This window comes from Cygnus atratus, chromosome 5 (genome assembly GCF_013377495.2).
Source record: "Cygnus atratus isolate AKBS03 ecotype Queensland, Australia chromosome 5, CAtr_DNAZoo_HiC_assembly, whole genome shotgun sequence".
NCBI lineage: Eukaryota > Metazoa > Chordata > Aves > Anseriformes > Anatidae > Cygnus > Cygnus atratus.
The window spans coordinates 53,444,645-53,459,154 of NC_066366.1; the positions used below are offsets into that span (position 1 = coordinate 53,444,645).

The 14,510-nt window shown below is 37.4% G+C and overlaps 1 protein-coding gene across 1 annotated transcript in view; it reads right to left on the bottom strand.

The window, feature by feature from the left end:
- BEGAIN (brain enriched guanylate kinase associated) overlaps window positions 1-14,510 on the bottom strand; it is a 76,582-nt gene that overhangs the window by 40,822 nt on the left and 21,250 nt on the right. Inside the window, exon 6 of the mRNA XM_035566844.1 lies at window positions 14,340-14,406. Coding sequence (XP_035422737.1) covers window positions 14,340-14,406 — 67 coding nt within the window. The remainder of the gene's footprint in view (window positions 1-14,339; window positions 14,407-14,510) is intronic.

Consider the following 14,510-nt stretch of genomic DNA (forward strand, 5'->3'; position numbering starts at 1 on the left):
AAATAGAAACACTTAAGAAAGTCAATCATTTAGAAGACAGGGTCGGGAATCTTGGTCTCTCCTAATTGTGTTAGCAAATTTTGACTTTGTGAGCAAGAATTTCCCATTCTGCAGCATTGAAAATCTCTGCAGAAATATTTTACTATCTGCTATTGATGTAGAAGGAGGGGATAGAGGCTGAGTAGGATGGGAAAAGATGTGTGGACACACTACAACCACATCACACAGCATAGGGCTCCAGCAATTCTCTTCAAAACCCAATGTGCTGCAACAAAGTTGAGCGGGCATTAGTGTATTTGGTAGAATGAGGATTGCAGGTAAAGATAGAGAGGTAGGTAGAGAGGCTTAGAAAATCTGTAAAAGAAGCTTTGTAGAGATGACCTTCCTCTGAGACTTCCTCCAGCAGCTGAGACCTTAGGCGAGACTGAAATAAGCCCTTAGAGCTCATCAGATTTTTCTTTATAAACCCATAGTTACAGGGACACCCTTCAGGTTGTGCAAAGTCTTTGTTCACTTCAAGTTAAACCTGATCTCCCCTTTATAATGAATCAAAGCTTTTATAACCCTCAAGTCTTGGTAAAGGAACTGTTTTGTTTTAAAAAGCACTGTTGGAATGAAAGAAACAGCAAAGCTAGAAAAGAGTAAAATATGAGATTTAGTACCCTGCTAAACATAGTGATACTTATGGATGCTACTCACGCAGTCAGTTATTCAGGACTATGTCCTCTTGGCCCAACATACCGTCAAAATATTATCATTACTGACATTGGCTCTGCATGCTTAAGTAATTATTCTTGACTTGTTTTTAATAGCTGTTCTGATATTTTTCCCAGCTTAATACATTGTTTTCAAGAAAATCGATTTTCATGGCACAACTTTTTAACACATTGGACTGTGAACTGGATTTATCTGCTGTACTTAAATCTTCAAAGTCTTCAGTCTCTTTTCTTCTTAAGAAAGGATCAGCTTAAGTGTATTACTCCTCGAGAGCACAAAAGAAGCAACACAGATATCCAGGGTGAACAGGAAGGGATTCATAGGTTTGAATGATAGAGTATTATCACAGACACAGGAAGACAGTATTCATCTCACATAACTTGACCTCATCTCACCATCTAGGAGTAAGGCACTGGATAAAGCTGCTTTTCTAGTCCCCAGTCAGTGGAAGAGATGTGTCCAAAGAGCATTTATGCTTAGGTGCTTAGACACCTGTTTTAAGATGACACTGTAGAGATGTTTCTTTTATTTGACTAGAGGAACCTGAGGACTAGCTGAGCTCTTATACTTAATTTTAGAAAGGTAGGTGACCTTTTGCACACCTTTTGTCTCACAGTCATGCTTGTATTAACTTTGTTGAAAATCTAGTAAGTGACTGAGAGTAAGGGGAAAAAATCTAGTATGCGGCTCTTGGGGAAAAAAAAAAATCTGAAGTCCTCTAGTTCACTGCTCATTCCATTTCATTTCTTTTATATAGTGGCATATTAGTTTTCTTCCAGTCTTCTGGCAATTCTCCATGGTTCTTAGATTTGTTAGTTATACATTTTAAACCTCAAATGCTTGTTTGATATGGCAGTTTCAAAACCTGATACCGTGTTTGTAAAAAGTTGTTGATTTAAAACCATCCATTTTCAGTATCTGTGTTTAATATTGTCCTTGGTTGCTGACAAAATACAAAATATTTTGTCATCTCATAATGGAAAAACATCTTAACCTGAATACAAAAAAGATCATAGACTTCTTCAATAGAGTACTATAGTCAATGCACACTCTACCATGCCTGGTAGATAAAATAACAGAGCCATTTAAATTTCTACAAGTTATATGAACTTCAGATGCATCATTACATCCAATAACCTATAAATTCTTTTCCTGTATCGTTATTCTTCCTTTATCTATTCTCTATATTTCAGGGCTTATAATTGGTATTGACTGCTATCAGTTCTTCATTACACTTGCTACCCGTACATTTTCTATTTTACATAGCAATTCTTAGTTTCAAGGTTTTTAACCGCAACTTTCTTTTATTTTATTCCTAAACATGAGATCTGTCTTTAGCAAAACAATGTGAATGGTGACTGGTAAATATTTAAAATCTTTTCTCCCAGATGGTTTGGCTCAAAATAATTATCAATTTTGTGAGATTCACTTTTCTCTTTTTGCATTGAATACATACATTGTTGGATTGCATTTTATTCTGTGTACAAATATCAAATGCAATACATTCACGATCTCTTACCCTTAAGCTACAATTCATTTCAGTTCAAAGATCATTCTTTGTATTTATCATAATAAAGGTAAAGAGAGAATCTCTTTAACGCAGCATTTTCATAATTAGGAAATTTTCATTATAAATTTTTGTAACCAATTCTAAAGAGTACTGGCTGTAAACTATCATCAGCATAGGTTGTTAAAGCTAAAGATGACAGCATTCTTTTTCTTGCGTGCTACAAATAGCAATGTATAGAGATGCTGTTCACCTCCTTCTCTGTTGCAGTGTGGTGGTCTGTAGCTGCACAGACCAGCATGTGATCTGCCTCTGCCTTCTATTAATAATTCAAAAATATTCAAGACTACTTATTTAGAGTTGCTAGGCACAATACAGAGTGCCATTCCCAAGTCCTGCAATCCACTTGATCTGTCCTAAACAAGCTGATTTAAATATTTTAGCCACGAAAGTCTTTTCTGTAACTTCAGTCAGACTGTCTGACAACAATACACATGCGTTGCATGAAAACTTCCAGTTCTTCTAGGAACTAGAAGAGCAGCTAGAACTAGCAGAGCAGCTAGAGAGTCTCTTTTCATACCCCTTGGTGACTTGGTTAGTTTTATCCTTGACACCTTGATTTTTTTTTTTTAATTTTATTTTTGTTTTATTTAGGTTGATGCCTGGCTGGTATAACTGGCCACTTCCACATATTGTACTTTCCTAGTTGCTTTAGCAGAGGACAGCTAAACCAGACAGCTTCTCTTCCACATAGTAAATGGATCAGCACTCCTCAGAGCCCAAATCTCTTATCTCAGTTCATTTGCCTGGTTAGCATCTCTCTTCCTGGGCATCCTGCTTTTTATTCTGTTCTACTTGTAGGAGAGGAAGAGGTCTCTGACCAGGAATTACATGGATGGCTCCTGTCTTTCAGCAGTCACTGGGAACTCTTCTGTTGAAGAAAATGAAGCTAGTTAGGCGTTAGCCCCTTTGAGGAAACTGCCAGTAAACTTTTTCATTCTGATCTCTGGGCCTCTATAATTGTGTTAAATCAGCTTAAAGAAGGGTGTATATATAGATATAATGTTTGAAGAAGCAGGCAGATCCATGCTCCTTCAGCACTCTCTTCCAAAAGGGCTTCTGGTCTATAATTCCCCTTCCTCATGGAATATGTTGTCACTCTTTATTCTTCAGCTCTGGCTATTTACCCAGAAGACAAATTCCTGGAAGTTGAGCAATGGAAAGCTGGGCAAGACCATGTAGTGAGGGTTTATCAAAATCTCATTGCAGCAGATAAAGCCAATTATGTGAGTCACCATGGAGGAAAATGAGTCTTGTTCAAATTAACTTTCTTCCCTTGATGTTATATTTACTGAGCTCCTGCATCACTTTAACTGGGAACCCTGAGATGTAGATAGATTACTGTAAGAGTATGATAATTCACAGAGGAACACAGCAGCTACTGGGGAGGGGTCTAACAAGGAGATAATTCTGTAGCTGCCCCGGAAAAGGAGGAGGAGACAGCCACTGTCCTTGGTGTGAGTATATGGCAGGGCTGCTAGCATCTCTCCTGTCTATAGACTATTTTCTTCCCGAGTGCACATCTTCTAAGAAGAAATATGTAGCTGGAAAAAAAAACAGGAGTGTACATGGTATCTGTCCTGCTGTCTAGCAAAAACACCACTGATGGGGTGGGCTCTTCCTGACTGCAGCCAGGGACAGAGGCAATGCCACTCCTGGGGTGGCTCCAGGGAATGGTTTTGCTCTCTCAGCTTAATAGTCAAGTCAGCCCCATGAAGACAGATGACTTGAGCTTTACAGATGGGAAACCTTAGTGCAGCAGGTTGACATGGCCATATTTTGCACTCTCCATTTCCTTATTAGACTGTTTTAGGAGACCTGACAAACCATATTCCTTATTGAGACACATCTCATTAGTATCTTGAGTTGGGTATTGAACAGGTGATCCCTATTAGAAGGAATTAAATCTGTCTTTGCTTGATAACTTAGATATCTCTGATGGCATTTAATTTGCTTTCCTGGCATCTTCTATAAAAACTGAAGATTTATTTTACTTGAAATCCTTTGCCTATGCATGCACTGTATTTCTTGATATCTCTCTGTATCCTTACAGGAAAATTTGAGAGAAAAATTCCTAAAATGTTTAAGCAGGAAAGTATAGAAGTTTTGAAAGAAACCTTTAAGTGTCAGGTAATTATGACACACAAAAAAAAAACCCTCAGTGTGCCTGTCTGTGCTCTCTTCAGTTAGACCTGAAACACAGAAGACCACATATTGTGACAAAACAGAATCAGTTACTACTCTGACATCACCCAACATTGGAACAATCTTCATTGGTCTTACTGCAGCTGGTGTACAAAATCCATTCAGTAAATTATGCTTTAAACCCTGCATTGAGAGACTCGGGAAAATTTTATTAGAGGTTTTAATTCTGATTCTCTGTCTAGTAGTTAGGTAAGTGTAAAAGAACTATTTATTAATTTAAAGCTCATACAGCTGATTGATGCATGCTAATGCATTTTGAATTCAATAATCACATCTTCCTAATTGAATTGTATTTGCTCAGACAGAGCATATAATTAAATCAAGTCTTTTCTAATCCTTCTCATGCCAGATTATACTATGGTGCATTGGGGAAGAATAGTTAAAAGTAAGAATTTAGTTAATTTAAGCCCATTGAAAAAATACAGTCACATTGTGAATGTTTTGGATATTCCTGACTTCCAAAAATCCCAAAAGGGATGTATTTTTCCATACGTATCTTTTGCAATAATTAATAAGTGTATAGAGGCAACAAGGCTGAAAAATATGGTTAGGAAAGAAACAGGTTTAAGAAAATCCATCAGATTTACACAGCAGATAGTGAAATTTGCATACCACATGACTAGCAAGCTCTTTCAGACAAACATCTCAAACTCCTTTATGGAGAAAGGAGAGAGTCCCATTGCTTAGGAATATTAACTTGCTTTTACCTGTTCCTTGCTATTTTGTTTGATGATGCAGAATTGAACAATGCTATCAGAGAGAAGACATAGAAAATGCCGAGACATAGTTAAGAGTTCACAGAAAAGAAGAAGAGGAGATACTTTACAGGGACACTCTGATGTGCTTGTGTATACAGGGTCACGTGTTTCCAGGATGTGACTTCAGGACCAAGGGGATTCCAAGTCACAAACCTGGCTTGAATGAGGGAGATTTTTATTTATTTATTTTTTTAGTTGGAGATAGCTTTCAGGTAGACATACCAAGGGAAAGGCACAGCAAGAAAGGAATTTGGTAAGAAAGAGATTGTCAGATGAAATTGTTGTGATCCATGTTGCCCCTGTACTAAAAGAGTTGGAGGAGGAGGGTAGAGTTTAGACATACAGATGTTCACTTTTCTAACACTTTTTGTTTTCTGACTGCTTTGGACCTTTGGATAGAATAAAAATAGTGGAATAGAATTCATAGCGGGATGTTCAAGTTTGACATTTATTTTATGATAGATAAGAGGAACTGGATATGTGTTACCAGTGTATCTCCTGTGTCCTTAACACTTTAAAGTATTTATTCTGCAAAACAGAGCTATGGAATGAAGCAGCATCTTTTTCTCTGATAAACGATGTAATGCCTCAAGTTTAAATTACTGGCCTGATCTAATTTGTCCGGCAGAGTTAAATTATAGAATTTATCTTTTTTTAATAAACATCACTGGCTGCTGATTAAAAAATGACCCGTGGCAGAGTCTGATATCTCTTCTTGATTTCCAAATAGAATAATATTATTAAAGATAACACTGTGGGGCTATAGTGATTTGTCTGAGGATTTTGATCTCCATGCTCTATGACATTTCACTGGAAGAATGATTTGCTCTTAATATTATATTCAACCTTGTACTTGGAGAGGTCTTATAAAGATTTGTTTCCTTGACTACCCCATGTCACAGTCTTGAAATGTAATTCCATAGCGGTACAAGAAAAAAAAATCCAGCACTGGTGTATAATTAATAAAGTATCACAGAAAGAAATGTGGTTAGAAAACTGCTGTCAAGGTGCTGTTTCTGAAGCAAAGACATGCTTTTAATTGCAAATGATTTGTCAGATATATGCAGGATGATTATTTACCTTCCTACTATAAAAAGTACTAGTGTTAGTCTAAAGTTTCTTCATGTGGACAGGCATGCATTGACTGAGGTCAATAGGAACATAGCCATTCTGATCAGGGTACACCAATTTATACTACTTATCACTGACAGCTGAATCAATTTGCTCCTTCTTTGAAATAAGACCAACCTACACCATGTAAAAAGAACTGCTTAAATCTGCTCCTCCTGCTAGAGGTGACAGTGCCATCTGGAAATATATCTGAGACTTTCAGTTCGATGAATGCCCCATGTTACATGAGCTAAAGGAAAAGGCACTTCTCACCTCTTATCCAGATCATTTGGAATGGAAATCTGAACAGAAAAATTAGTATAAACAGCGACACTTTGTTTATCTAAATTAAATGAATGTAGCCTGGCCCTATTCTGGGGAAGGGTCCTGTCATTCCTGGCCTGGGTTCTGCTTATATATGGACTTCAATATAAAATATGGATGAAGGGGGTATTACTGCACTTCCTGATTACTCCCCTAAGCAGGAACTAGCTGGCTGCTCAGTAGCAGTTGCTTTGCAATTTCTCCACAGGATGAGTCTCTGCACAAGTGGTTGCACAGATGAAGTTAAGAGCAGCACATCTGTACCCTGTAACCCTGACTTATCCCACTGTATTTCTTTCATTTGGTCAGGATTTTACTCCAGGCACTAGATATCATCTGTGGCTAAAAGTTTATTTGCTGTTTATCTGTCTGATCTGTTTGATCTTGTTAACTTAGGACCAGTTCTTTAGGGAATCAGCTGTGCTTAGGGTCAGCTGTTTATAATTGAACACAATCAGCTCACTGTCTAACCTCACTGGTAATGTGGCCTACTTGTTGGAAGCCAGAGGTGTGGTTTCACTTGCCATCATCCTCCCCAGTATTGCATTTATGCTTGAAAAAAATATACCTATCAGCTTCTCAAGAGCCTTTCTAAGCTGGGTAGTCAGCTTCCCACTCTGTGCTCTTTCTGCTAGTAATTCAGCTGAAGCTGACAAAACATGCTTATAGTCTGTCTGTGTGTCTCCCACATTTCACATCAGTGGCATGTCTTTCCAGAATAGCCCTACTGGAAAACAAAATGCTAAATAAATTATGTTTGGAGGGACAAGAGGTGGTCTTGATTGATTGTAATTTTCTGAAGTAAATGTAATAGTACCTTCTGATGCTGTGTTAGTGCAGCAGATTGAAAGAAGAGATGCGTGTTTCTGAAGAAAAAAAAAGTTTACAACTCTTTTGAGCAAAGAGGACTCTGCTTGAGGTACAAGCCATGTGTGGTAAAAGTGATACAAGGTCTTACGATGTTGATGATCCCATATGCTGAAAGTACAGTTCAGTGAGCATGAGGGATCCAAATAGAACAAGAGAGTATACAAATCAGTCTTCCTCTCTCCCCCCTCTTTTCATTTTCTCTCCACAAAAGTCATTATCTTATGTGAATTAATTCTGCATTCCCTCCTGTACATTATAAATGACATGGTCTTAAGTTCTGTATCTGCTCTACTATTTCATAAAGGTACTTTTCTTTATTTTGAAATAAAATAGATTATAGAAACAGATGACAGCAACTTTCTAGGTGAAGCTGGTCTAGATGGGCCAATACTCTCTCTCTCTCTCTCTCTCTTCTGATGAACTCTGTCTTTGATATTTTCTATTTATGTTGTAAACAGGATATATGTAGCTGGCATCAGAAATTAGATTGAAGAGAACCTAACATGTGTTTTGATCATTTTTGGAGACACTAGATTTGGGTAGAGAAGACTTGGGAGTTATTTGGAAATTTGCTCTTTGATGAACAATTTTCCTTGCTGATGACCTTGGCCAAGACCCTTCACTCTCCTGCACTTTGTCTTCCACGTTCATAGATGCTTTCATGAAAGACTTTGATGTGTGGGGTGCCTACCACACTGTACCTTTTCAGGCTTACTCTTACTTGTTCTCTTTCCCTTTCCTGGTGATGAACTGACAGATAATCACAAGGGCTAAAGCACTATAAGAAAGGCAGAGGTCAAGGATACCAAGTCCCAGATTTTATTATTGTTATTATTATTATTTATTATTATTATTTATATTTTATTCTTTTCAGTTACTTTGAAAACAACAGCTTTTTCTATTCTTATCTGGCCAAGAGGGTAGCTCTGGGAATGTCCTGACAGGTAGAGACTGAACCGTGGAGATTGGGATGAAGAAAAATATTATTTAAAAGTTCAGATATCAGAAATGCATAAGGGGGTGCCAAGAGGTAAGACATGTTGAGAAGTAAAAAGCTCTGGAGCTCTGTCATCATTAAACAAAGAAGATATTGGAGGTGAGGAGTGTCCTTTGTCACTTTACAGCTCCCCTAGGTTGCCAGTGCTTGTGGAAGACATCCTACTAAGAGGGAAAGACATAGCAGAATAACTCTATGGTTTCAGAAAAAGGAAAGAGTTTCCAGAACAGTCTTTCATGATATTGTGCTTATGTACATTAACTAAGAAGAGGCCAGTTCTCACAGGAAGTGAATCTCCATTCAGAGAGTGTTGGAGAAAGGACGGAGGATGCCTGTAAGCCTGTGTGCATGACTGTGCTTGTGTGAGGCACAGCTGTTCCCCCAGTTTATACAAGGCTGCAAAACTGACAGATCTACTTAGTTTGAGTCTGTGTAGTTGCTATGGGTGTTAATGTGTGTGGGTTTAAAAGGCTGGTCTTATAGCCTATCTGGCTTTTTTTTTTTTTTAACCTGGAAAATTAATGTGAAAAGAATTAGTGAGAGATGGAGAAGATATTTAATGCAAAATGCCTGTAAGCATAAAAAGATGAAAGCTAAAGACCTCTTAGAAATGCATTTTTTCAACCACTATTTTTATAAATGACGTGTTTTTGTAGCATATATGGTCACTTCCTTCCTTAGAAATGTTGTTTTGCAGTTGTTTTAGTCCACAAAGCACAGACCTTCTCTGGATTCTGCCTCAGCTAACCAACCAGTATAAATTTCTCTTGAAATTCACAGCTGTCTTCACTGAATGTGAGTAAATGAGCCTGTCAGGTTGAGCTGACTCTAAACTTTTCTTGTCTTTGGGATGCAAATGCTTTTAAGTATATTTAGGTCATCTCTGCTTCTTTTTCATGGGACATATTGGGGGTTGGGGTGGGGGGAGGGAGATCCACAAGATATTTTTCATAAAGGAACTAAACCAAAAAAGATGTACTTTAAATCAGTGTGTTCAAAGTCATTGTCAAAGTTGTCATCCTCTTGCAGGAAGCCAAATATGCTGGGCTTCTACTTTCCTTAGGTTTGCACAGAAATAGGCAGACTTTTTTTCCATTGTTATCATCATTCGGTTATGGTTTAAACTATTTTAGGGAGTCACTGATAGCTGTCATGAGAAACTCAGACAGTCTAGTGAAAGGTTTAAACTCCAAAGTCAAGGCACTGGGCTCACCCTGGTAGCCAGGTGGTTTTAATGCCTGACTGGAGTTGTTCATCAAATTCCTTCCCATTTCATATTCTCTGCCTTCCTGGCCTGGACATCCAGGACTTTGCTTACTTTAAAATGACAATTCCCTGACACAAAGCTTCAGAGCATGGCTGAAAATTACTCAGCTCATATTTAATTCATCTTTGAATTTCCTTAGCTGGAGATGCTTGGGTACATATGGCCAGCAGAGTGGAAAGCCCCAGATATTCAAGAGCTGGATAAATAACTGTTAATAACATAAAGTATTTGCTGTACCTTTTAGTCCTCCTCTAACTCAATGGCAGAGGAAGAAACAGGATAGAAATCAGCACAGTGCTCAGATATTGTAGCGTTTCAGACCTGATAGTCCTTAATGCAAATCCCTCTTTACTGCTAGTTTATATAATAATTTCTTCCAACTTACACCCCCCAGCCTGGCTCAACATGAATGAAAAATCAGGCATTTATGTGGTGTAACAGTTTTAATTTTGACAGATGGTAACATATAGTATGCATGGTGTGCAGAAGGATGATGCTGGTTTTGCACAGAAGGAACTGAAGCCCTGCTGGCTGGGCCTGGTGGGGCTGGTGCCCAGCAGCTCCTGTGCTGCTGAGCATAGGAGTCCAGTCATGATGTCCCTGGTGTCTGACAGTACTCACTATTGTTTACAGTGTCAAGAGGTCCTGAACCAGTGCTGAGAGAGAAGATATATATATATATATATATCCTTAAAAACAGCAACCAAACCCAACTGACCTGGCGATGACACTTTGAAGAACATGAGGTTCTTTGTACCAACACATCAAGGTGTTGGTTTGGTGGCAGGCTTCCTGGAGATGGGTCGGCAGACCAAGGAGTAATGGGAGTAAGGGTTTACAAAGTGTGTGTGTTCTAGATAGTTCCCAGATCATCAGACGATCAGACGGCACAGTTTCTTCCCCCTGTTCCCCTTCTCTGTCCATCTCCATTGCTGTCTGTGCAGATAGCATGACTTTTAGACCAAACAGAGGTGTAAGTTTTGCCTTCTTGAAGGACTTGGCACCAGAACTAATCTTATACAATGTAGGAGTCTGCCAAACTTCCTAGATACAAGAGAGGTATTTTAAGGTCTTTCTGGGGAATAAGGTCTCATGAGCAATTTGCAGCTGGATTTCTGGAATCAGATTTTCAAGAACATTCAAAATGCAAATGGAGGAGGAGAAATGGGTGTGATTTTCATTATCATTTAGATTTATTAAGCAGCTATTATTAGGTATCTATTAGTTCTTCCAAATGTAAACACCATTAAAATGTGGTTTATAGCTTTAGAGGTAAAACACAGATCTAGCTACAACAGAAGACCTTAAAACTTCAGAATATTTTTAAAATAAGTGAGGATCATATGCAGAATACAGTTAAATTGAGATTATATAAAGATTTCTTAATGTGTGTTTGTGAGGGCTTGTATAATCTACTTGCAAATGCTGTTTGTGACCAGCAAGACCATGGCAGAGCATCTTCAGGAAACTAAGACCGGCATCAGGGAAAGTAAAGAATACTGGTAACAACTGCAATTAGATAAGAAAAAAAAGTTCTTTAATTCAATAGTTCTGTGATAGAATCACAGTACAAAATTTAAGGACTCTGCTTAGTCTGTTGTTACAACATAAAAGAAAAAAAAAAGAATTATAAAGCTTAATTATTTAAGGACAGTTCGCATATTCCCCAGCTTCACCAGTGCTTACAGGACCAAACAAATCTTCTCCACTTAAAGACTGTGGCTGTGTTTAGCAACAGAAGTTTATACAAGTAGTGACAGCAGAGTCTTAGTTTTTTGCCTCTATGGTGTCATCTATTTAGTCTTGTCCAATTTAATACAGCAAACTCTCCACTGATTTCAAGGTTGCATTTTTTAGTCCTTAGCCAACACAGACACTCTGGTTTATATTTTTATTTAGAGTTCTGATGTGACAGAGGTTTCAATTGGATAACATTTGCTGTGATCAGAAGTGTGCTTTCAAATATTTTTAAATATTTTATAGGTTAGCACTCAAAAGGAAGCAGAGCCTAGAAGAAAAATAACTGCTACTTCAGCTTCTTTTCTGTGACTGCTGATGAATTAATGATTATTTTTTACACCCCTTATCCCAATAACAGGCAAAAAAAAAAAAAAAAAAGCTTTAACATTCAGGGCATCCAAAAATCATTAGAAGAAGGAGGCCAGGGTGGAGTCCCAGATTAGTTATGATGAGCTGGGGCCAGCCCCTGGGAAAGGGGAATTCTGAAAGGGATCACCTGTAAAGGCAGGGAGAAAGGGTTCTCCTGGGAGCATCCCAGGTCACCCTCAGGCAGGGAGAGCCAAGGTGGACATCTTCTTTTCCCTATTACTTTTGACACATTAAATGGTCAAAACTTGTGTAAGAATCTGAGTGTACACATGTGCATATATACACACATACATATACACAGAGAGATGGGGAAAGGGAGATAGGGAGAAAATAAATATGTGGTTTATGTATTTGGATTTGCATAAAGGTAGAGAAATCAAAGACTTTTGATTTTCGAATGTCAAACTGAATAAATTAGACCAAAAAAATAAACACAGCTGCTCCTCTTAAATAGGAAAGGGAGAGAAAGGTATCCAAGAGCACAGTCCACCATAAGCTGTTGACTAGCCAGACCAGCTGTTATTTAATCCAACTTGCTATGAAGTATTGACAGTTTTTGAAATAACCTGAAGATCAAACAATTTAGTACTGTTAGTACTGTTGTTTTTTTTTTCTTTTTCTATTTTTTCCCAGTATGGTACTATTTCTTGCACTTTTTTTTTGTTTTAAGTAGAATTTCCATCTGATTTTTTGTTTGGTTTTATTTTGTGTCTTTAGTTTCAGTGTTTCAGAAGGCAAAGCAGTCTGAATTTAAGTAGTATACAGAGCCTCGTTGATCTTCTTCAAGCCTCTGAAGCTGCCTTCGATGATTGTCATACTAATGGGATAAAGAAAGGTACAGTGCTCCGTGGAAGCAGTCTTGCTTCTTCCTGAAATCTTTGCTCTGGGTTTTAAGTGGATGCTGAAACAGCAGTTTAAAAATTCTTTGCTTTGATCTGAAGTGCCTGTTAAAAAAGCATGGATTTCCTGGAGTCCTTTCTTTCTTTCTTTCTTTCTTTTTTTTTTTTTTTAAATATATATATATAAATTGTTATTTCTTTTACCAGTCAGAATGCAGTTACTTTATTTCTCTTTTGTAGCATATATGTAATAAATATTAGGCCAAAGAAGAAGATAAATTCCTGAAGTGATTTGGATAAAAGGAAAAGGAATGTAACAAGAGTGGAGAAAAAAAACAACATAAGATCAAATGTTTTTATGCTTGTATGTAAAAAAAAAAAAAAAAATCAGCTCTAACCCAGCTGAAACTTTACCCTGTTGTTAGCCAGCTACAAAAGCATCAGTACTTCATTCATTGCCAGCTATTTAAACAGACTCTTGAGATAAGAATAATGACATTTTCAAAAATTTCTTTCCAGTTCCTTTGTAAAGGGTGGTGTCTCTCGAGTATGTTGCCAAGGTCCCTACTTATTTTCAAAGCACAATAATCTGTTGCTCTCACTTCAAGCAGCCCACCCATGCAAATGTTATGTATGAGACCTATGTAAAATGTAGGCTTAATGTAGCATCCTTAGAGCAGTATGTCAGGACTCTGCCTGGACATATATCCTGTAAGTTCATGGCTGTGCACTGTTCTGGCTTGGGACATGCCAGTTTTGGGGCTGGGCAGCAAGGAGAGCAGGAATGACCGATCGTACTGATCTAGGAGAGGAAGCTTCTCGGGTTGTGTTCATGACCTGAAGATTTTCAAATCAAAATAATTGTTTGTTTTCCTCTTTAAACATTACCCGTACATTTCTCTCTAACTTTTCTCCTAGCAATGATGATGCCCCAGTAGCATTAGTAATGAGCCACGGCATTAAAGACATTGCCATTTCTCTTTAACATCTTCAATCCATTTTGAACAAGTGGTGCTGTGTCTTGTAATATTTTCCCTAAAAGTGGAGACAATAAATGGTGCACTGATTTCCTCGCTTGGTTACTAATTGGCTTGTGACAGTGACATTGACATTGTAGTTGCAGATACATGCAGATTGGAAATTAATATTCTGAGATTGGTAGTTATGACAGCGTATAAAAGTCAGGCTATCCAAGCTATATTAAATCACTTAATAAAATCTGTGTGAAAGTATCTAAGAAGCATGAGAAAACGTTGAATTACCTTATTTAAATTTGTTACTTAATGAAAACATAAATATTTAAAACCCACAAAGTTATTAACTAAATTAATGAGAATTATTTTAAAGCTACAATTTACTCAGCCAGATCATCAGCAAATGCAACCTCCATTTAAATTAATGGAGACATACCATCTTACACAGCTTGGGCTCTGGAATGTGATATTGATAAAGCCATATATCATTTTTTTAAGCATAATGCATTTGGAGTATGTATGTTTGTCCTAGGATTTAAGAACCATAAAAACACATTTGATATTTAAAAAAAAAAAAAAAAAGTTCACTTATGATAACTTACCATTCTGTAAAGTTTATCTTCCAGATCCTGATTAATTCTTTGTAAGGCTAGGTAATTGTTTTGTATCCTAAAACAAAGATGATATCATGTAATTTCATGTATTGTTCTTTGTGTTGTTTTTTCACCTGTAATTTTCACATCAGTACAAAACCTTGGCTTTACACTACTTGA